Source organism: Tachypleus tridentatus, chromosome 2 (genome assembly GCF_004210375.1).
Source record: "Tachypleus tridentatus isolate NWPU-2018 chromosome 2, ASM421037v1, whole genome shotgun sequence".
Classification (NCBI taxonomy): Eukaryota; Metazoa; Arthropoda; class Merostomata; order Xiphosura; family Limulidae; genus Tachypleus; species Tachypleus tridentatus.
Window position 1 is genome coordinate 116,669,549 of NC_134826.1, and position 26,014 is coordinate 116,695,562.

The following is a 26,014-nucleotide window of genomic DNA, read 5'->3' on the forward strand; positions in this document are numbered from 1 at the left end:
CTGAATTAAGTATAAAAATACACATTAATAATAAATTTTCAACAAATATTTAATTTTAAAAAATCTTGGGAAATTTTCTCATACTAGCTCATATAATAAAAATGCTTTTCAGAATTTCTACATATGACTTGCTCACCTGAATGTGTTGTTCAAATCTTCATGAAGTATTAACTTTTATGCATTTAATTTATACTAAATACACATCTTAATACTTGACCATAATTACCACAACAATGTAGTGTTTAAAGCTGAGTTGCATATGTTATTAGAAAAAATATTCTGAAATACTATATCTTTGAGAAATCTATATTGTAGTTGTTCCTGAAATTCTGCCATACAAACTAAAAGCTTTAACATGTAACATATATAATTTAACAGACATCCACAAACTGAATATTTTGCCAATGTGATAAAAAACAAGATCTAGTTGTGCTTTAAAAATACTATAATTTTGTGCCACTAACACAGTGTGATGACCTAAGGTTCATAACACTAAATAAATAGTTGATAATACTATACTTTCAATGTCACTGAAATATGTATACTATATCTTCTTATTCAATAAAATATTTTCACCCTATTGGTATTGCTTGTTTGTTTGTTTGTTTTGGAATTTCGCACAAAGCTACTCGAGGGCTATCTGTGCTAGCCATCCCTAATTTAGCAGTGTAAGACTAGAGGGAAGGCAGCTAGTCATCACCACCCACCGCCAACTCTTGGGCTACTCTTTTACCAACGAATAGTGGGATTGACCGTCACATTATAACGCCCCCACGGCTGGGAGGGCGAGCATGTTTGGCATGACTCGGGCGCGAACCCGCGACCTTCAGATTACGAAGCGCACGCCTTAACACGCTAGGCCATGCCAGGCCCATTGGTATTGCTATATGTCACATTATGCTTATAATATGATCTAAATAAAATGTACATTATAAATGGTCGATTTTAATAGTTTATTTAATAGTGTTTATTTTAGTTAAACAAAAAGCTGCACAATGGATTACCTGTGTTCTGTTCACCATTGGTATCAAAACTCAGTTTCCAGCAGTGTAAATCCACAGAAATAATGCTGTGCCAATGAAGGACAAAGTTTACTGTATAACTTTATAAAGTGTATAAGCAGATAAATGAGATAGGTGTACAAATGTTTAAATTAAATTATGGTGTTATTCATTGGTTATATTTAATATGTAAAATTACTCTTATTATGATTATTGTTTTTGTAGTTCAGTTAGTGAGTGTAAATAGGTGCTTGAGTTATACTCCTTTCAGCTAACCCATAATCTTGTGTATTACACTAAGAACTACAATGTTGTTTGAAAATAATTATAAACATAACAGCAAGCAGTACAGGTAATTAGTTCAATTGCATATAAGAACAGATTAAATTTAGATAGCTAACTAACTAGTGACTTTACATGTTATCTTTATTAGTTAATAGTGTATGATGAAGGGTTTTATTGTGTATAGATAATACTGTTGCAGTGCAGTAGTCAACACAATTAATTATAGAATAGAAAAAAAATAATCAACTACTTTAGATCTAAGAGGACTTAAACTATCTCGTTTGAAATTGTTCTTATCTAAAAATAACACAAATCAGTCAGTTAGTGTTCTGGACATCCAGTTACACAATCCATACACAGTTTTGTGCAAAGTAAGTTCTGTTAGTGTGACTATCAAATGCAGCTTGATTTGGAATATCTCTTTCTAATGCAGCCACAAAGGAGAGCTTAAAATTAAGAAACAGAATTTTCTTTTTTCTTCTGAAACTTCTCTTTAGGTTTTATTAGTAAGCACGTTAATGACAAATAGAAATTCACAGCATTTCCATCATATAAGCAGCTTGAAAAATTTAAATACTTTAAATCTAACTTTTGGAAAGAACATTTTATTTTTCCCAGCCACAGAGTATAATCTTTAAGACAGATAATACCAATTCTTTTATGTGTGATATGCTTCTTTAAAAGTTTTTTTTTCAATTCATCTGCATTTTTGTAACAAATTGTTGTTCTGATTTTCTTCACCGTGAAATTGTACTTATGTGCCTCACAGAGTTAAGGGGTAGTCAAATATAGATCTATTTACACTGATATTTAGGATGTATAAGATTAATGTACAAAAACAGAACACCTCATTATTATTTTATCATCGTCTGGTGATTTCAATTTTCTTATCTTTAATACCATCACATCATTTATCATGAAGGTATTTAATTATGTATATGTTTGTGACTCACTAATAAGTAGATATTTTGAAAATCCAAATACTATAGATATTAGAATAGGCAGATCAGTAATGAATTATATTGTGTTCTCTCTCTCTCTCTCTTGTGATAAAAACTAGGTAAAACGTTTGCACCTTGATATATATTTTCCTTATCAATAATTTGCTGTTTAGTTATTCTTGGAGTTGACTTGTAAAGGAATGGAAGATATTTCTGTGTGTTTAATATGGCCTTTGAGTCAAAAACATATGCTGTATGACATTTACTGCATGCATGAGAAAATGTAAAAAAGGAAAGACTCAATCATCCTTTTCAAGGCATTCTGAAAACAGTTTATACATGATATTTAACTATCAAGATAAGTTTTCCTCAATTCTACACAGCTCTCAATGCACATTTTCCAACACTATTCCTGTTTTGTTCTGTTAGTCAACTTAAATGATGAAATAGTAATTTAGTTATTTTAAGTGTAGTTTTGCTTTATTTCCTTTCATGTTTTATAGCATGTTTTATTCAGCACTGAGTATATTATATTAAAAAAAAACCTTTTAACATGCAAATCATCAGGTCATTTAACAACCACAGCCAATATAATGTTGCAATGTAGTAGTATGTATCAGAACTATATTTTTGCATTGTTTGGCATCACCAAAAAACTGACCACTTTTTTAAAAAGCTATCTAACAGCTATTTCCTATCCAAAATATTCAAAAACTCAAATTATAAAGATGTGTTCTGACTGGAGATTTAGAATTTTTAAGACAGGGATATTCCTGTGCTTAATGCCAATGAACAACAAAAGAATATGAATCAACTAGAAGAAGACCTGTGCGAAGTTATACCTCAGGAGCAATAAATAAAGTATGTTGTCTTGTAACAGGAGAGGATCTACAAAAGAAAGGTAATTAGCAGAAGCCTTGTACATGTTCCAGACAACAACACACATTATCAAAAAAAACCTCCATTTGAAAAGCAACATGTTTTACATATATACAAGTTACTTCCAAACAGCTGGAGAATGAAATGGGCATTCTTGGTATTCCATACAAAAATACACTTGTCAAGTTGCTGAATGCAGCACCTATGAATTTATGTATGATTGGGCTGTTAACCCAGGCACAGAGTACACACAATCCTCATGCACTACAATGATTATGAAAAACATATAGCAGTAAGAGGTGTACTATAAATATCACATCCTTACAGAAAAGCTTCTTATAATGGAATCTACACTGTAGAGCTGTTGTCACAGCTGTCCCAGACATGATAATATGGACGGTAACAATGTAGCAAGACCCCATATAATTTTAATTTAATGTACTCAAACTTTGTAGTAGTAGTACTTAGTTTTAAAATAATTCTGTTATTTTCTTGAAAATGGTTTGAGGTGTGTTTTGAATATTTACAATGAATAGGTATTAGGTAATTTTTTTTCTCTGTTATTTCATTAAGATTTATAACATTAGAGTTTTAAAGAAAGTCACAGCATACTGTTTAAGTGTACGTATTTTATCAAGATTTTATGCATTTAACCTCTGTTTATTCTTTGTCAACACTCATTAACGTTTCGTACACAAGTTTTAATTCACCATATACCTTAGGCCTAGTTTAATATTCTGGGCTTAATTATAAGGATATCATATATCCTGCTAAATACTTGAATAACGAAACAAAGAAGTTGGGACTACTACAGTTAAATCTGTTTTATGCATCTAAGTTCATCTCAAAAACATAGTTCATATACAAACAAAAGCATGTCACTAACAAAATATCAGTAGACAGGATTAAAAATTTAAGAATTAAAATTCATGTTACTTAACAATAATTTGGAAAGAAAAAAGGTGTGATCTCAAAATATAGAAAACAAAATCAAATAAGATATCTTACACAATGACACTTTTATTTTGGACCATAGAGTTTTGCAGTTAACTGAATTCTTGAATTCAAAGTGAACTATTTAATGATAACACAAACTGAAACAGCTTATGTTGTTGTTTGTTCTGTTTTTTCAAATTTGCACAAAGCTACATGAAAGCTATCTGCTCTAGCTGTCGCTAATTTAGCAGTGTAATACTAGAGGGGAGGCAGCTAGTCATCACCACCCACTGCCAACTGTTGGGCTATTCGTTTACCAATGAATAATGGGATTGACTGCCACATTATAACATACTCATGGCTGAAAGGGCGAGCATGTTTGGTGTAAACCTGCGACCCTCAGATTAAGAGTTGAGTGTCTTAACCATATGGCCATGCTGGGCCCTTTATGTTGTTGATTTTAAAGGTCAAAAATTTAAAAAATACCCTTTTTTTAATGCCATGTGTCTTCATCTTTTCTTTAAGAAGGCTCATTTTTTTCCTAGTGTTTAGGTTTTCTTGGATTCTGGCAAGTTCAGCTTCATCATCTGTAAGATTCTGACTAGATGAGTTGCTACTGTTGGAATGAATACAAAAATGTATTACTTCTTGTGAACAACTTTATGTAAAGTGTGAAATACTTAAAATTGAAAATGATTTATGATTTAATGCAAATTACTAAAATCAAACATTTATCTAAAAAAATATGTGAAACCAAACTTTAGTCAAGATATACCGATAGAGAGAAAGATTTAGTTAAAACTATTATTTTCTTGAGAACTTAAAGAATTTGTAAAATCCAAGGCTTTAAGTTACAGATATTTGATAACAGATATGTGTATTGACAAAGTGTGATGTATAAACTTTATATGCTAATCATACTTTTATTATAAGAATAATTAAATGGCATTTTGCATAACTGTGGCACCAAAGTAACATACATTTATTTACTTCCTTTAGAAAAAGTTTAAAAAAATTAAATTAAAGATCAGATACTTTCTGCTTTCAAAAAATGTGATTGTAATAGCAAAGAAAAACAACAAAAAAACATAATTGATAGGATGCTTCAGAAATAATTGTACTGAAACTGAAGGATAAAAATTTAAAAAAAATAAAATATTCTAAGTTTTGCTTATTCTTGCTTTATAGTTTTTGTTATTTTTACTCTTTTCAACATGGTAAAATAATGCGCCAAAACATTTTATTAACTCCACTGAAAGTATTTAAGTTCAATAATAATTTTTTTAATTATTTAATTTTCAAGTTAAAATATGGCCTAATTTTGCTCACAATAATCATTTAATTCATAAGAACAACCAAAGTTAACAACCTGAAAAAGTATTTCCAATAAATTTCCAAACAGAAATGCTATTTCCCTCACAGTTCTGCCAAAGAAATTTACATGCCACTAACCTTGAGCTAATTTCCACCTAAATTTATTGCTTAAAGTGAGCTGTTCTGGTTCACGATGACTTTATTGTGCAACTATAGCCCTCAAACAATTGGAGAGGGACACAACCTTTTTGTACAATAACTCCCTCTTACACACTTGCATTTGTGATAATTCCCTTCCTGGATAAGGCAAAAAAGTGCATTGGAACTGGAAAGGACAAGTAAGTATCTATTCATAATACATTTTCAGGTTAGGAAAAAGATAATTTCTGAGATAATACCTCATATCCATATACAAAAATGCTTGACACCCATGCTGAAGGTAAAAACCTGCACCAAGAAGGGGTTAACATAAACTTCTACTTTGATGAGTTCTCTTCAAAATGTGCCAGAAGAGAAATCCCATGGAGTGTGACACTGAATGGCAAAAGCCTTGGAAGGACACACACACACACGGGTGACTGCATCTTGTCATGACCAGAATGGGAAAACCAAAAGAGTCTCAAGGGTTACATAGATGGGGGAAATGTAATCCTGGCCAACTAAGCACCTGCACACAAGTAGTCATTGAGCTAATATGTGTAGTGTGATTAAGGCACAATCAAACCTTGTGATTTATACTCACCTTGACTCTATTGGACAGACTATGGTTGCAGAAGGAAGGCACAGTAGCTGTATGAGAAGTGAACTGTATTATACTGACAGTGTTACCACAACCCTTCTTCTCACACTATTACACTAAAACCAACCAGTGAGGATTCTCTATAGTCCACCACCCTAGCAGTTAAGAACTTGTAAGTGACTAAGATCATCCATGTTCCATTTTAAAAAGAAAGGAGAGATTTTTGTTGGAAAGACTCAAAGAAGTGCCTGGATCCCTTTACATCACCAGCTAGAAAGGTCATTTACTGGAAACTGTACAACACGTGACCATAAAAACCCTATTTTTAAAAGCAGACAAGCATAAACCAAAAAGTAGGCAGTCATTTCCCTGAAGCTGGCTTTTTCCATGATAATCTACAGAATTGGCAAGGTATGTATAGAACAACTGAGTCATTTTGTTTGTACACCATGATGATACCTTTAGTGGTTTTACAGAATGCACCATTTCACAATAGACACTGGTAGAGCCAGAATGATTGATCTGAGTACTTTCCATTATATTTGGCCTGAAGAAATTTTGGGAAGTAAGCATACCCTAGGAGGAAGCACCAAGCACCTGGTAGGAGGGACCTTCAGTGATGGAAGGGAAATAAAAGGAATAAGAAAACATGTTCAGACATCTCAATGATGGACAGTTGATTGAAGGATAGCAAGTAAAAGGCATCAAAATCCTGAAGGAAGCAAAACAACCAGGTGATAAAAATAATAAGCAACAAACTGTGGGAAACATCCTCATGACCCCTGGCAAAAGCAAAAAGCAAGAGATTGAGACAAGTGACAAATCAGAAAACAGTCTGAAAGCATCTATATCCAGAGAATAATATACCAACCAGAGGTGTTGATGGACACATCCAGTAACATGAGAAGGAGAGGGTTCCAGGATAAAAACAGAAGATGGCCAGACCTATTTTTAATGCTATCATCACATGGTATTCCAAGATAGTCACCTTTCCAAGTACTAAGCAGGCCTGACATTGGGTGTCTACAAGACCCGGATTTTTCAATATTGTATGAGCAACTGCTATCACCCTCATAATGAAGAGAACCATGATAAATGACACTGAACAACAGGAAAAGGATATAAAAACCAATTTACATCTGAATGATCACGTATATATGAGTGAGGTAGAAGGAAAGAAGACAGGAAAGAAAGTATAATCCTTCCCAAGTGGCAGAAGTCTTAGGAAGAAAAATTTGTGCATGTAGAGGAGTACACAAGTGTAGTGGAAGATGATGCAAAAAGCATCAACAGCATAAGCATTCCAAAGATAATGACCACAGGTAGGAAGAGGGAAGGAATAATAAGTCTTAAGTGAAAAGAGTTAAAATGAGCAAGAAGTCAATGGCTTGAACAGAGAACATGCAAGAGTGTGCAAATCTACATTAAAGTCCCAGTCAGACATGGGAAGCAGGTGAAGAGAGAAAGTGCAAAAAGAGTGGATAGGAAATGGAAAGAAAACACCTTGTGATACCAGGAAAGGGAAAATAAAGAGGGAACAATGCTACCCAGAAATAAGCATTGGTGAATATTGACTAACAATGGTCAAACAGTCAAGTAAAAAATGAAGAAAGATGATTACCAGTAGGATAGTCAGGAGGAAATGATCAGCAGATAAAGTAATGATGAAAAACCCATACTGTCTTTTTGACAGAAAGTGGAAAAACAACAGGAATAGGACAAGAGAAAAATACTTAACTGGAGAGTGGCCTAATGGGTAATGGACCAAACAAATGTGACATGTGAAGACAGACAATACCCCTTAATAAAAAAGGAATATATTAGGCTGACACAATAAAGAGGGGACAGTGAGTACTGGAAGGAAGATCTGGATGCTAAGCAAAAAAGCAGAAGAAACCAAGGCTGAGCTCGTCAAAGAAATACCACCAGGGGAACACAACAAAAAGAGCAGCATACCAAGGTAAGGACCTGAAGAGGGATTTAAAGAGGAGGATAGGATATAGAAAGAAGAAAGACAAAGCCTCACTTGGAGCATAAATAGCCACAGTCAAAGAATGAGAGCATGTAACTAAAAGAAATGAAGCTTGCAATTGAGAGGAGTGACAAAGGTGTTCATAAGAGATGTGCCCAATCAAGAGAGTATCTAATGAAAGACTCATGGATAGAATACAATTTAGCTGAGAGAGGTGGTCTGCAACAAGATTCATAGCTCCTGGCATATCACAAGCTACAAGATGGATTCAATGGAAATGAGTCCATTAGAAGAAGTCCGATGCCCAAAAGCAAAGAGCCTGGAACAGGTGCTCTCTAAACATCTGACATGAGAAATGACTGTGTAATTACTGAAGTGTTTTATGAGCAAGTAATCCAACAGAAAAAGTATGAAATGGGAACATGTACAAGGAAAAGAGAGAAATTCAAGTATATTGTTGTGAATGAACTCTTGTTCCAAGTACAACTGCTAGAAGACATGTTGTCGTTCACAGGTACAGCCCAACTAAAGAAGAAAGCACCAGTAAAGGGACAGGGATATGGTTTGAGAAGTGGTAAAATAATGCTGGATGTTATCTGGATAGCATAGACAATGCTAACACAACTCCAAAGTAAAGGAGAAGGGGTGTTCACAATGTAGGACAATGAATTCTGTGAAGAAATAAACTGATATTGCAAAGTCCAATGAAGGAGGCACATGTGTGCACGTTCCAAAAGAGTGTGAGGCTCCAGTGAAGCTGAAATCCATAAAACCAATAGAACCTTTTTCACAAGATGAGAATGAGAAGCATAAATCTTGGTGACTGAAGAAGATGCATGCACCCCTCTTGATAGAGTTTGTCCAAAATATCTGATGCTATATCTTTGAGATGTTTAAAATAGACAGTGACAGAGGGAAGAGAAAAGGAAGTGGAACAAGGAGAAAGAAATACAGAGAAATGGAAAGAGAAGCCACAGGAAAGAACATGAAAAAATCCATCTGTCAGTAGGAAAACTGGGCCAAATTCAACAAGTTAGTCACCGACAAGAATAATAATGAACCAGCTGTCAAGTAAAAGAAGACAAAGAAAGGAGGATATACCTGCAGTCAGAATGGGAAAGGTAGCATTAAATTCAGTCAGCCAAGGACAGGAGACAAAGGGTAAGAATGAAAAAGATGAAAAATATATGAAGGAAATGAGGACTAAAGTTGTGGAACTTCAGCCTGGGTCTAATGTAATGTTTATACCACCAAGATATGTACACGAGGAGGAGAAAAGTGTACCTCAATGAAGAACATATCTAGACTCAAAGTGTCTCAATGGAAGAGGAACCAAGTAAGGTAGGACAGAGTAGAATAACAGAAACAGAGAACCATACTGGAGCACAATGAAGTGTCCCCAACAAAATGTGGAGGGAGAAGAGGTAATATAGGAGAGTTGTGAGAATGAGACAAAGATACAAAAATGGGTAACAAGAAAGTGAAACAGAAAGCTAGAGATCTGTTCTTCAAGCAGGCTAAAGATATTTCAAAAACAGGTAATCTAAAAAGGGAAAGAAGAATAGGTATAAGTCAGGATAAAAGAACCATGAAAACAATAAGAACTAGGTGCATAGATGCAAGTGTGCAGCAATTCAAGAAAGAATACAGTATAAACCCTAATATTATGCAAAGAATGATTGATAAAGCAAACCTGAGAATTGGGTTCAAAGAGTAAAAAATAAAATATTAAAGCACACAGATGAAGGATAATGAAAAGAACTTGGGTGAGATAGCTCATCCAGAAAATGTTTGGAAGGTTGAAGACATTCCTAGATTGGTAAGGTGTTACAAAAAACAAAGCATGTTAAAGTCATCATCTAACTAGCCTCTCAAAACTGAGTATAAAGAACATCAACCAAGAGACAGGATGATATCTATTAAGTGTGAGGTAATCCAGAACACTGTGAAAAAGTCTGCATTGTCTCTATCACTTATCTTACTTTCAGAAGCAATAATAGAAATAGGGTTTGCATGTTTAACTTTTTTACTTTCACAGGACAAATAGAATTCAATGTCACTTGAGAATTCATGAAAAGAATTAAGGCTTTTGAAACACAAACCAAATGAAATGATAACCATGGCTTGGTTAACAAAAGCAAATCTGATCAAACTGAACTCAGATGAGAAATTTTGACCACGTGTTCAATGCAATGACACAGAAATGAAAGAAATTATCATAACTGTCAGAGCATGAAGATTGTTTCATCCTCTTGTTAAAAATGTACATACAGGGAGGAGTTAGTTCAAGGTTACTTTCATGTAAATCTCACAGGCTGACACAAGAAGGAATTAGCATTTTTGTGTGAATAGATCCATTACTGTCTCACAAAAGTCTGCTTTACATTATAATCTCTTTTAATTACATTATCATTTGGAATTATGAAATTGTATACATAAAATTAAATAAAGTATGTTGTGAAATGTTTACAATTAAAATAAGAAAATAACATTTTGTGCAGAAATATATATCTGTATCTACTGTATTGTTAATAACAAGTGTCTGAATTTAGAGATCAGTACAAAATGTTTCATAGGAATTTAGCACAGATTAGTATTTGATTTATCATTGTATTGTAAATAAACTAATAAAATCAACACTTGCTTGTATGATGAACTGCTATTTGAGTAATGTAATGTTGATAACTACCTAGTAAATAACACATTCATAGTAAATAAACTTAAATCTTTAATTTTGAGATGATTCTTAAGAATACTATTTGAATGCAATTAACAAAATTAGTCTTCATGGCTAATATCAATATCTTTGCATACAGTCTTTATTAACACTCCTACGAAAAAAACGTTTCTAGTCCTGATTTCTCCAAGCCCGTTCCCCTGGCTGTGGTTTCGCTAGATAGTAGATAGGGACAGTGGAAAACTCGTTAATCCATTCATTAATGGATTTAAATGGCAATTTCATTTAAATACAAAATTATTAGCCTAATATTAATAACCTTTCAAGTTGCTCTGGGGCCTATTAGGCTCCACTTTTCGTAGGAGTGTTAAAGTCACATCCATCTAACAAATTTAATTTTATATTTTCACCTTGCAGATCCAGATACACGAGAAGACAATCCATCATTGACATCAACAACAGTGTACATATGGACTTTTTCTCCATCTTGGAACATTACAACAGTCATGGGTTTTCCACTAGGAAGGCCCTCATTCAATTCCTCCCTAAAAATATAAAAATTTCAAAGTTTTGCATTTACCAATATACTTATTCATTACTAATTCATTTTATATTTTTACAATTACCCCTTTAATATATAATCTAATTAGCCAAGTTTAATATATTATAATTCAAAAATCCTATTTAAGTAGTACATTTTTCAGTTCAAAACTTACAGCCATTTGGTGCATTTTTTACTTGAAAAGGAATCATATTCTTAAAAATATTGCATGCTATTTTGAATTTAGCAAAAGCACTTATTTGTTTGTTTGAATAGCCAAAGGAATTTGCACACCCAAAAGTCAAGTCCTACAGGGTGAAGAATTAAACCACAACCTGGGTTAAGTTTCAAACAACCAAATGGATTTTTTTAGCTTGCTAGTTGTCTGATAATTATTACTTACAAAGGTGGAACTCATAAGCTAAATGTGTGAAAAAAATATGTATGCCTTTAATATTTTTATGACATTTGTACGTTTTTACTTAATTTCATAAATTATTTTATTTAAAGTTGTTTCACTATGCAAACAGTCATGAAGTGAAAAAAACTCACTCAAAATTTAAAACAGAGACAATTTTCTAGCTTAAGCATATTTTAATAATCAACATTCCCCCAAATGAATTAACTTTTTGAACAATTCTTTTAATCAAAAATATCAACAAATCACTGGCATATATGGAATAGAAATCAAGAATTATATATTGGTTATTTTATTTTGAAAGTTTATTTTGTCATGATCAGATGATTTTATCTGTTCACACACAATATACCAGTCAGTAAATAAATATATTCTAATTATTTCTATTACTAAGAACAAAATTTTTGACACTTTTATTTTATATTGCCTCAATTTACTTGCTTAAATTGAATTGATCACTGGGATTTCAAGCACAATTTCCCTATAAAATACTTTTATTTTCACAACTGTACAACACAATTAACATTCTTCCACAAAAAGAAAAACAAGATAAACAGTTGAGGTACAGATTCTTAAGCACAGCCTATAAATACTGATTATTCCATGAAGATAATTTTTGAATGATCCTTTACTAAATTTTTTATTTAATTTTTTATATAGTTTTAATAGTTTTTATAATAGTCTCAATATACAACAAATTTTACCTTAAAGAAAATGCTATAATACTCAGTTATTAATCCATTATAAGTTTACTTATCTTTTTAAAATATAAGAGAGTCAGTGGTATAAAAGTACAAGAATTACTTTCCAGTTTTTGTGATATTTCTTTTAAATGTAGAATAGATGATTTTCCATGTCTTTCAATCCTACTGACTTACTTATATGAATTATGAAACTCAAAATTACAATTAAGATTTTATGTTTGTAGTTTAATAATGTATACCAATGGTGGTATTTAAGAATGACTTATTATAAAAATCATACAGCAGTGCACCTAATTTGGAAATAATTACCACGTAATAGAACATTAAAAGTTTTCTTAATTAAAACAATTGCAGTTAGAATTAAGTAATTGAATTTTATCTTACATTTTGGAAATATCACAACATATAATAAAATACATGTTTTAAAAAAGATTAGTTAAATATTTCATTGACTAAGTCATAGATAAATGTACTACTTTATACTGAAAGTTTACCTTCTTGTTTTCAAGTACTCAGCTACATGTTGAAGATGTTGTCTTTCCTCTAATGGAACTAAATACAACAACCCAGTGGATTATTAACATTTTTCTTTAAAAATACTTTTGTATAATACTTTGACTTTCCTTACTCTTACTTCATCTATCTGATTCTTTTTCATAATTGCTGAACTTAAGCATAAAAACTAATTCAGCATAATAAAATTTAAATAATTCAACTTAGATGATTAACCTTTTACTGAATGGAATATTAAATGTATTGCTACATGATCAGTTTCACTGATATACTAGATATTAGCCAGTTCAACAAATAGTGTATATATATATTTTATCATAGATGTTTGAAATATTGTGCAAAACTTATTTACTTCTCTTCAAATTATTGGCCATACTTCTGATACATTAAATTAAACATATATGTAAAAATTTTGCTTAGCTAGATTGTTTTTAAATGTTTGTATTAAGTATTTCTCAGAAGACACAAGTCTACGTTGGTTAGGTGAGAAACAGATTTATGTTCCAACTCATATAATATTGGTACCTAAAGGCATTGACAATATTTATCTAGACTTATGGTATTCATAACTGTATCATCTTAAGACTAAACTTTCTTAAAGCTTCACTGCAGTTTCAATAGCTATGTATAAAGCAATCCTTTATATCTAGAGAACATAAACTGTAAATTTCATATAATACTTTAATCATATCAAGTAGTTTATTAATTCCTCAAATTTTCTCCTGTATGAATTAAAATAAAAATACCATGCAAAGTGGTCAGAGAAAATAAATGACTTTACCAAATCCTTAGACCAATAATCAAATTTTGAGATCAAGTATAAGAATTGCATGTTTACACACACAAACGACCTATTTTTATTGAAAATTTTAATAATGCTATATTTTTCATATGGTAATTAAAATCCATACCAAAACATGGTTTCAAATAACTTACAGGCATGCGTTTGTTTTTGTTTTTTTTTTGCTTTTGTGTAACACAACATGCAAACAATAAGGAACCATTCAGTCCTTCAATGCTATCACTGTACATACATTCTCAAGTAAAGTAAAAATTTAGACCCACCCTTTATTTTTCATTGAATCATTGATTTCTTTCTAAATCTCTTGTAAAGTGCTGGCCTCGATCCATTACTATTGATGACTACTCATTCCATAAGCTAAACACTCTGTTAGAAAAATTAGTTTTTTGTCAACATTGCACTTGTTTCTTTAAGTTTTGTTAAAACACCATATCTATTACTTGTTAAGTCTCAACTGCCCCAAACAAAACGTTTGTGCAGCATTCCCATTTGATTTTGAATCAGGTAGATTTTGGTGCACCCTCCAACTAACAGCATAGATATTTAAGAAATAATACAATATCCTCAAGATGAACTCACATGACAAAGTGAGTATATAAGGTAAATCATATTTCAGTACTTGAAGATGTCAATGAACAAGTAACTTTTTGACACGACACATCTAAATATTTGTCTTTTGTTAGTCGTGCTTTTACTCATAGGGCTGTAATATCAAGGAGTGAGGACAATCAGGGCATGGTCTGACCACTGTTTCAGGTATTTATAGCTAAAACTTATTTACAAAATCTTACTTCTTTTAATTAAATATATTACATTGTGTGTATGCAGTATCTGTAGTTAAAATGGCTCACAATTCAATCTTGTTGCATTAAATTTGGGTGTCACCTTCTTCCTAAGGCAATGAATTTATTTATAAATGTGTTTGAAATAAAAATAATAAATAAATTAATGATGTTATAACCTTTAATCACAGAGAAACTTTGCTGTTAATCCTACCTCTTCGTGTATTAATGGGACCTCCTCTCATTCCTAGGACAAGTTTTAATGTGCATCCATCCTTTATTTGATAATCCTGGAGACTCTGTTGATTGTCTAATTCATTAGATTGCCAAATAAGATGTTGCTGTGTGATGGGTATACCTGCAAACATTTAGTTTTCTGTTATATTATTCTTATATATAATATGTTATTCATAACATAAAATTAATAGTTTCAGCAGTAATTAATTTCAAATATTCACAAGGTAGTTACAAACTCATAGCTTTAAACTGTTTATAACACTGAAATAATGATATACAATAAGCAACATACTAACAATGTAAGTTAAAAAAAACATAAAAAGAATATATGGATTCATACCTATAGCTTTCAAAGGGAAGTTAGAGATTTAGTAGTCAAAACTGTTGTTATAAGATGAACTGTTAAATTCAAAACAGTTTGGAGTAAGAAAAGCGAATTTTCTTGCAGAATTCTGATAAAAGTACAATACAAGCTTTCAACTGTCAATATATAAAATAATTGGTTATTATAATAACCTATGATATTCAAGTCAACATTCAATACAAGTTGGAATAAATGTGAAAAAATATCAACACACACTCACCTACAAATAATGATTAGAAATATCTGTAAATAACAATTAAACTAGAATTTTGAAACTTATGTATCTAGAAGAATATTATGTCAATTCAGCAGTATGGTCAAAGAATATAAATATGTTATTTAAAACTGAATTTAGACAGTGTGTTCAAAATAAAGATTTGTTTATTCTGTGAATGTCTACAATCATATTTCATGGTTTAAAGAATGTTTTGGAATCCATACTATATCCATCAAAGCTGATGAAGAGCTCAAAAAAACCAGTAGAAGTTCACAGGTACATGTCTATGTATTATCTATCAACTATGGAAATAAAAACTTAACAATTAATTTTACAAACTCCTGAACCAAAAAAATTAAATATAAATTGCAGGTGCCAAAGAGGATTATCATAACAATTACTATAACTAAAATGCCTTAAAAATTAAGGAGTCTCTTTTATCAATCGTAAACATGAACATAAAGTTAGAAAATAAACATTTTTCTGTTGCTTTTGTTATAAACATCAAACAATGAACAATGCAAACTTAATTGATTTTTTTGTTAAGAACAAAAAAGAAAGACCTTCTAGTCGTTGAATTTTGGCCTTTATTGACATTATGGTTTCCAGTGGAGAAACTTTTAGTTCAAATGCAGTTCCTGTCAGTGTTTCAATAAACAATTCTATGCGTTCTTCAGCCATCAGACTACTATAATAAGAAATAAGAATATATATATTTATACAGTAATGTGTTATATTAAATTACACATTTCATTAACAAACATGAAATCAACATGTTCTTAATTCTTATTGGAAAAGCTTAAATAGAATAATGTATTTTGAATTAATAAAATTAATAAAAATGCTGGAAGAAAATTGTAAAGTTATAACTAACATAATGTTTTAACTCTCCTTTAGCAAAATAACAACACCGCAGTATTTTTTCTATTACTATCACTTAAAAAAGTTACCTGTAATAACCTCTGTCAGTAATCCATAACTTTCTTAGATACCCTATTTTAACCCTCATTTCAGCCTAACAACACTGATATTATCCATAGCATTGTTATGTATATGTTCACTCACACACCACTCTCTGTTGTGTGTTATGTTCTTGTTATGAACTAACATGTTACTGTACAACAAATATCTTGGTCAAAATATGTTGCAACAAAAAACACAAAATGATGGGAGATATGAAGTGAACAATTCACAAAAGGTTGCTGTGTTTCTTATTTAACTATTGTCTTTTATCAATACAATATATTATTTGTATTAATTTGTTTTACTTGTATTGTTCTTTTTCCACATATCTTCAAATAATTCAGCTAATTTCATAAGCAAGGATTAATTTTCATGTTGTTACTACAGTAAATGTCAATATACACTCAGAGGAAATACAACTCCTTTAATATATGTGTAAAAAAATAACACAGAGGAGAACTTAGCAAGGACCATTTAATGTGTTTTGTAAAACTTTCGGTCATGGGTGAGTAATTCTTGCCAAAAGGCAGATGATATTTTGTTTTGGAGATTAACTTGGTAGCACAGAAAAAAGGGTTGCAAAGCCCTTTCAGCTAAGTTTTCAAACACCTAGCTACTACTTTTAGTTGTATAACCTGTTAATACTCTACCTATTACATCTACTAATACAAGCCATTCCAATTGGGCTAATTAAGATTAATCAATTTAGCTAACAAATTATTTACAGTCTGCATACCAACTACATTAAATAATCAAACTGAGGATGATAAGGTGAAGTGCATGTCTTTACCACATTCAACACTTTACACAACCTAGTGAGCAACTGGCTATTAATGTGGATTTCTACAGGTGCTCTTAATAGGAATTACAATGTTTGACCAGTGCATCATTCACTACACTCACAAACTGCATTGGTGTATTGATCCACAGATAAGTTTCAGCCCACTTGATGAAGTAGTCAATAGCCACGAACATATCCAAGTAACCTTGTTCTATCTGTGGAAGTGGACAAGCAATGTTCAGGATTATTATATTCTGGGAAGAAAAAAATGATTCTTTGTTGAAATTAAGGCCAACTCTTTGTTCTTTAGTTACTCTTCCTAGATATCTTTAAGTACTGGATCACCTTTTAAAGTGAGATAATTATTGACATTTCAGTGTTGCAGGCACTGGCAATACTTTATGACCAAATCATACTCCTGTAGTGCTGTTATCTAGCATGCTGTCATTTCTTCACCATTTTTAAAATTTATTATCTACTTTTCTGATGCTGGGTCCATTAAATAGTGAAATTTTATCACATAAGTAGTGAGTGAGTTTTTTCATTTAGCAAAGCCACCTTGAGCTATCTGCTGAGTCCACCAAGGGGAATCAAACCCCTGATTTTAGCATTGTAAACCCAAAGACTTACTGCTGTACTAGTGGAGAACCAAATGTAGTGTCAATAGCTTTATGAAAAATACAACTGCAGAATATTCTTTAACCAGAGTACTTAGAGAGATTTGTCTTTCGTGCTATGGAAATGGATTTTGCTTACTTTTCACATATAATACACAAAATTAATCACATTTAAAAATGTTTATTATTCTGCATAAGTTTCCTATTTCAAACTAAATATTAGCCATTATTGAGCAATAATAGTTTATTTATTTATTTTTCTGCAAAGCTACACATGGGCTATCTGCACTAACCATCTCCAATTTAGCATTAAAGACTAAAGAGAAGGCAGTCATTAACACCTATTGATAACTCCTGAGATACTCTCTGATCAATGAAATAGTGGGATTGACAGTCACATTACAATGCCCCCACAGCTAAAATGATGAGCAAGTTTTGTGATATGGAGAATTAAACCTGCAACCCTCAAATTATGAGTTAAAGCCCATAAGTGCCATAACCACCTGGTCATGATTGGCCAGACTGGGAAGGAGGGAAACTGAAATGAGGAACAAGCCCTTTGGAATGAACCCACAGAAACCAAAGGTCTATGGTGATGGGCTCTGAAACAATGGCAAAGCTCAAAAGCCAGGTCCTACCAGACATGTATATACCAAATAGTCACATAGACCACCAGGGACACTGAACCCATAAAAAAAAATAAACAAGGTTAACCTTGGAGATCCATGTAGTTGGCACTGATAAAGGAAAGGAAAGAGGAAGAAGAGACACAGGAACAGGTCAAGGAGGAGGTTGAAACAAATAAAACGCCAATGAGGAAAGTGAAGTATGCAAACATGCAGAGTCAACTTTGGTCTCCAACAAGTCAGAAAGACCCCCAAAGACATTCTGTCTTAAAAAGTGAGCCATGTGCAAATTCTATAAAGAGGTGGTGGTAAGCACACTTGGAATAAAAGGGCATTCCAACCCAAGAGATTGTAGCAACAGTGGGGCCATGTTTGTGAGAAAAGGCAAAAGAAGACAAGAATTCAAACATGAAAAAAAGAAGAATATGATTATCCCATGAAAACACTTCAAGAGAATGATGAAAAGCCTCAAACAGAAAGTGAATCAAGGAAAAGGAAAAAAGATGTAAGATAACATGATGCAGAAATAGGCTGATTGGTTCATTGGCACTTATTGACACAAAGCAACTAGGCTATTTGCCAAATAATTGTTAAAAATGACACAAGTAAAATACATTAAAATGTAATAGAAAACAGTTTAAAATCTAAACAGTGCCAAAAAAATAGGGAAAAACTAAACAGAAGTAAAAATCCAAATACCCTCAAAAAGCTAAAAACACAATCAAGTTGGGCAGTACCAACATCACCAATAACACCTTCCAGCATCAGGGTTATATCCTTAGAGAAAAACATGTCTAATATGGCACCACCAACTGTCTTATGATGTCACAAAATTGTACTATGGGTAACCATGACTTAAATGTCACAAAAGCTGGATACTGATGGATCAATTCTACATAAATGAAAGCAGTGAGTAAAAAAAATAGTGATCAATACATAGCCTACAGAAGACAACTTTCTTCTATCAATCCTTACAGAAACAAGATGGCCAAGAACAAACATAAGTTTGATATGAAAAAGCTTGTTATGTTATTAATGTGCTCATTCCAAATTGACTGCCAACTGATCATGGGACCATAGTTCATATAAAGGACAAGCATTTCTGTGATGATACCAGAGCAGATGGATTTAGCAGTGATGTCAGCAAGATCAGTCCCATGAGTACCAACATGGTCAGATATCCAGAAATATTAGACAGAAACAAATAAAAGAGAGCAAAAATAAGACCAGTTATTTCTGAATATTGACAAGAACAGGGTGAGAATTTACATTAAGTGGTACCAGGACCAACAGAGAGTTGGTGTGAATAGTACACTTAGTGTAGTGCTTATCATCTAAGGAAAGAGAAATGGCACACAACTCAGCAGTAAACACAGAAACTGCAGAGAGGATCCTATGAGCAGCCATCTAGCCACAACAAACCATGGCAGAACTGATTCTGAACCAACCATAAAAACAGGAACTGAAAAATGTTTGGCAAAAAGAGGGCAGTGGTTCCAATAAAGAGTATCCACCCTCCCCAGATGAGTTAAAGAAAGTTACAGGTGGGGATGATAATGAGCTATGGTGTGATGGACTGATCATCAAATTGAGCAACATCATCCAACAACAGACCAAATTCAGCCAACTGTGCCTGGATACAAAGACCAAAAGGAGGAATGGCAGATAATTTATATTGAATGAATAGACAGCACTAGGTGGGGATGGTTGCATATTGCAAAAAAAAGTTGCAAACAGTGAAAGTGAAAAAGGAGTGCATAAGACTCAATGTACAGACTCTGGACTGGCAAAATGCATAAAACCCCCATGCAGAGTCAAAGCCCTAGGTGCTGTACAGGGTCCAATATCTTCAAGGAAGTGGAGCAGGTAGAACCATAAACCAGAGCACAAAGTCAAGCTTGGAATGTATGAGGACATGATATACTTTCAACACAGTACATTGATCTGTTGCTCAAAATGTAGAAGAGAAGACAGAGGATAATCAGAATCCTTGTACATGATGCTGCTTAACATGAGAAATGAATGCCAGCTTACACCCAAAGATAAACCCCAAAATTTTTGCTTCAGAAACCACAGTAAAAATGGCAATATTAAGATACAGTTCAGGATAAGGTTGTAAACCTTAATGGCAGCAAAAACAGACACAAACTGTTTCCAAAAAAGAGAAAGGGAAACCGTTTGCTGTGGTCCACTCCAATAATCAAATGAGAGAAGTCTGAAGCTGCTGCCCAATCAACCTCATGCTCAATGACCAACAAGACATGAAGGAGGAAGTTGTTTAGTGATAGCATTAATTTTGACACTGAAAAGTTTGACAATTAAGACATAGCACTGACAGACTCCAAGTTCTTATGTGAAAGAGATATGGAAAGGGTTGAGTCTACATGGACATGAAGTTGCTTGTCAAATAAAAGGTTATGAAAAAAAGTGGGCAAATGGCCATATAACCCACATGAATGGAGGTCCTACAAAATACCAAACTCCATGTAGTGTCATAGGCCTTCTTAAGATCAAAGAAGACAGAAACAAGATGGGGATTGTGTCCATTAAAGTATCTCAAGATAAAAACAGGAGACAGAAGCTGTTTTGCCATCAAGATCAGATTGATAGTAAGTCTCTCCTAGAGGCAGATAAAGAAACCAAACAATAATTGTACAATCTATGGAGATACAGATGGCAGCATTATCAAAGAGTGTATTGAGTGTCACAGACAAGGTGGGTACATACTAGTAAACCAGCAGTGCCACATCTCAATGAACTCATTTATCACAGAGCCTGTCATTTAGCTATAAAGTAAACTGCCAAAAGGTGACATTATCAGCTGGTCCCAAGAATGTTTCCTGTAAGGAGAGACACATGGGGTGATATGAATAAATCAAGGCCATAATATCATCCAAATTGGAATGAAAACCTCAATAGTTTCACTACAGCAAAGTTGTCATTTTATTTAGGTAGAGAAAAACGTAGTGAAGAACTCTTCTGTTTGCAACCACAGTATTTTTCTTTTGAAGAAGGAGGTCTTTCAACCTCCATGGAACCAACTCAAAATCAATTAGGCAGATCTCTGTTAGAAGGAGACTCCAGTGACTGAAGAGGTGATGGAATAATAGTCCTGTACCTTGACATCAAAGAAAAGGGCCCCAAGCAGTCACTAGAAGCAAGAGACAAGAGTAAACATGGACTTGCCAACTCTTGCATCCACAGGGGGCAAAAGACTCTTCACATAATTAGAGAAGACTTTGTCGGAGGCATGGAAAGATATGTCTGCACTACCACTATAGCAATGTAACAGAGTGCAACACCATATGTCTGAGATGGAACAGGGGATCACTTCAAGTCTCTGGATAAGAAATGTTGTTTTAAGTATGTAAGTGCTGTACCTCTTTCCCCTCCACCAACTTGGAGCAGGATCAAAAGCAAGAGGGAAGGGAATAACCACAATTGACACAGTGAGGGTACAGTTGATACTTGTTGGCATCATGGTCTTTACCATCACAATGACCACATGTCAAAGAACTAAGACAAGATGACCTATAATGTCTAAACCACTGACACTGGAAACACCTGAGAGGGTTAGGAATATAAAGCTATACCTTACAGTTCTGATAATCTGCTTTATCAGTAGCAGGTGGATGTGACAACATAAATATCAATACAAGAACATTGGCAAGTACCATAATTCCTTCTTGAGAAACCAGTAAGGATCTCCAACTTGGGGATGTTTCTTAAATTCTTCTCAAGGTAGAATGGAGAGTAACCTCAATAGTTACATCTCAAGTGGCCTTTGATTTCAATAGGAGTTTGCTGTGTTTTAACGTAGATATTTCCATCAAGATTTCCCCAGAACATAGCTCTTAACTGACTTCAGAAAACCAGTAAACTCCTCTAATCCCTTCTGGAAAAAAAAAAAAGAAAAGACATTTGCCCTAAGGGTTTGTCATGTAAGGAATGCAGAATGAAAAAATGAGTTACAGGTATAGATTGGGGTGTTTACTGCTGTTTAGAATCTTCCAAACATAGTCACTTTCCAATCAATGATTTTTTTTTCCACTGGGTGCAAAATCCTTAAAAATGGAGAGACTTCAGAGCCCACTTAACCCCACCCATCTTGAGGTTTTACAAGAGGACATACTACAATACTAAAATAGAGCACTGTAGAGATGTCAGAGAAACAATGTCTATAACACCAAATGTGAATGGTAAACACTAGTAATTAGTTGACCCTAGCCCAAATGGTCCAGATGATTGACCCTAAGGGGGTAACACCAAGACCACCTGCCTACAGGAATTCAAAACCAAATTGATGTGTTAAAGTGTCAACAATATAAACTGACCTATCAATGACATTCCTCAACCACCAGAATCCTCTCCTCCTTCATTATCATCCTGTTGATTGTTGCCACATGACTACGTCAAAATTACCAAACTGCTCTAAAAATCTGAAATGCATCAAACTTAACAAGTTGTATGTAGTAGATATAACAAGTGTATATTATTCTTTGTAAAGATAATATTTTTTATATTTATGTATATTGTGCACTTATTACATTAAATATAGGGGTTATGAAGTCCTCAATCATATCTAATTCCACAGGATGCAATACATGGCAAACATGTGGATAGATGTTTGGATCATGAATGAAGTAAACTGAAGATACAGAACCCTCTCTGCAAAATAACAGAAAATAAACATACTTTATGTTTACCTATATGGTTTAGATCTAATGTTATGCCTCATGTTTATGTTTATCAAAATCAGTTAAAATTTTTGTTTTCACTACATACGACAACAAAGGACCAAATGACCCTTCAAATCTGTCCTTATACATCTTTACTTTAAAAAAAATAAACATTAAAAATTATTTTTAAACTATTATAAAACTCTGGCATCCACTACTGCCAATAGTAATTTTTTTCTGTAAGCCAACCACCCTGTTATAAAAAAAAAGTACAAGTGTCTTAACTGGAGCATCAATTGCCTTTCTGAAATCTTAAAACTGTGTACCCTCACTCTCTTATCTTAATCATATAACACAATTCCTATCAGTCACCCAAATAATCTTGTAAACTTCAATAAGATCACCTCTTATCATTCTTATATCAAGCACAAATAAGTTAAGAGATCTTTTACCTTAGTGACCTTCCTCTATGCCTTTTTCAGTAAATCAATACCAGTAAACATTTACAGCAGATGTTAATACCATGAAACATTTGACACCTGCAAGTTGTTAAAGTGTGAAAAAGCATGAGATTTATTTCCACATAGTCTATAAACCTGTACAACATTTACTTTCCATGGAGTTGTTAAAATTATGTTACAGGTTAATGTCCACATTTTTGTTCTGTTGTCTTCTTATTAAGCTTTTTAAGGGTAGCCTATTGACATATACTTTTCATGTATTGACTATGATACTACCCAAATATCACCAATTTAAATCTTGATCTATTTCATAATTTTACCACATCTGATTTTCATATAAAACAATATTAAGATGTGAAGAACCATTACTGGCATCTTAATTAAGATTGAAGTAGTATTTACATAAATTCTAAGTTTTTAAATGAGTAGAATATATGAATCATACACTAATACAAACTGTACATACAAAAGATACTATATTTACAGGAATAACTCTAATGTTACCTAGGACACTAAATAATGGCACAGAGTTCATTAAATGGTCTTACCTTTTTTCTAAGACTTCATTACCTATAACAATATGTAATATTAAACAAATGTCAATTTATAATACCAGTAATCACATGACAGATGACTTAAACATCATCTATTTGAATTGCTTTTAAATTAAACTATTACTTGTTATTACAGCTTGTACCCCAAATACTTTGAGCTGTAGGATTTATTATGTGAACTAATATCTTAATAAGTGTAATTTTGCCATGATGAATTTTACAGGGTGTTCGAAATGTCACTGTGCAGTTTTGAAAGCAGCGATAACAGCATTCATTCAGTCTATTTCAAGCCAGCAACTGACAGAGGTGTTTATAAACAAAATAAGGATCCAAGCCTGTATTGATGCCAACGGGGGTCACTTTCAACATTGATTATAATTGTCATTCATACTTATCTTCTGTATTCTATATTGAAATATGTCTGTTAATAAATATATAAGTGCACAGTGGCTTTCCGATCACCCTGTACAATTAAAATATTTCAACGAACAATAAAAATAAATCATGAACCTCTAATTTTAACCTATGTTATGATTATGTGTTTTATTTTCAAAAATATTATGATTTACAATAAATGTTATATGATACTTACGTAAATTTTAATCAATTAAAAGAGGTAAAACTGATGAACATGCTATATCTACCATCTCTATCCGCGTCCTTACAGTTCCAACTCGAAATATGCGGAAATGAAACTCATACTAAATAAACCGTATCCGAATTGCGTTGCCCATAGTAACCGCAAATGCGACCTCTCACTATTTGGTAAAACAAGTTAAATTATTTAAAGATTAAACTTTTGTAATTTTGTTAAAATAAATTGCAGGTTATTTGTGCGTGTGTGTTTTCATATAGCAAAGCCACATTTGGCCATCTGCTGAGTCCACCGAGTGGAATCCCTGATTTCAGCGTTGTAAATCCGTAGACTTATCGCTTTACCAGCGGGGGACTTATAGGTTTGTTTGTTTGAAGTTAAGCACCAAGCTAAACATTAGATTATCAGTACTTTGCTCACCATACGTATCGAAACCCGGTTTGTTGCATTTTAAACCCGTAGACACACTGCTGTGCCACTGGGAGGCAAATGAATTATTGTATAATAAGTTTTACTAAACAATAAGTTTAATTGAAATAATATATTGCCAGTATGGTCTCATTATCTCGAACAGAATATAAAGCAAATATAAAAAATATCCAGTATTTAATTTAATTTTTAAAAACATTAAAGTTTATTTTTTACATTTTTTATTCTAATAATGCACTTTCGATAAGACTTACCTAGTTAATATGTTAATCTTAAAAATTAAGTAAGACTTTGATCATCATATTAAAATTATGATTATTTGTCTGTTAAGTTGAAGGCAAAAAGCTAAACAATGAACTATCTGCATTGTTACCACCGTAGATACTAGATTACAGTTTTTAGCGTTATAAGCCCTCAAACATACAGTTCAGTCACATACGATAATAATAATACGGTATTATCAGACTAAAATAACTTTCGTAAAGAGCATTATGTAGGTCTGCTTTATAACGGAACAATTATCAACATAAGTCAAGAAGCAATACGGAATTTAAACGAACTGACTGGGTTTAAGCATAGAAGAAACAAACATACTGATTACGGTTTATATAGTACAGTATGAATATCTATTTCAGTTGTTTTAAGTTGTTTATAGAATTAATATCCTTTTGTGTGAGGTTGTTTTTTAAATTTCTTTTCTGAGAAATTATGTTGATAATTTTGTGTGAAACGTCTTTGAAACAGTTATTTAAGATACTGTTCTAAGGTGTTTCAGGGAAATAGATGTTTTCAGTTCTACCTGGAAAGATAGGTTGTTGCTTAATCGGTGGAATTGTCGAAGTTGTCTTTGTAAGTGGGTTTCTCGTCATGTGAAAACAGTGAATGACAGTATTGATAGGAAAGATGAAATAATTAGATATATTAAAACATATACAATTGGTATGATTATGTATTAAAACAATTTACAATACATCAAAATGAAATGGA

General features: G+C 32.7%; 1 protein-coding gene across 1 annotated transcript in view; it reads right to left on the reverse strand.

Annotated features, from left to right (window-relative positions):
* The window catches only part of LOC143244904 (AN1-type zinc finger protein 4-like), a 41,704-nt gene extending 16,973 nt beyond the window's left edge, over positions 1 to 24,731 (reverse strand). The window contains exons 1-6 of the mRNA XM_076490411.1: positions 24,596 to 24,731; positions 15,886 to 16,010; positions 14,719 to 14,862; positions 12,902 to 12,959; positions 11,155 to 11,289; positions 4,529 to 4,658 (exon numbers count right to left, since the gene is read on the reverse strand). Of these exons, the coding sequence (XP_076346526.1) occupies positions 4,529 to 4,658; positions 11,155 to 11,289; positions 12,902 to 12,959; positions 14,719 to 14,862; positions 15,886 to 16,003 (585 nt within the window). The 5' untranslated portion in view covers positions 16,004 to 16,010; positions 24,596 to 24,731. The remainder of the gene's footprint in view (positions 1 to 4,528; positions 4,659 to 11,154; positions 11,290 to 12,901; positions 12,960 to 14,718; positions 14,863 to 15,885; positions 16,011 to 24,595) is intronic.
* Between the last annotated feature and the right edge of the window lie 1,283 nt (positions 24,732 to 26,014).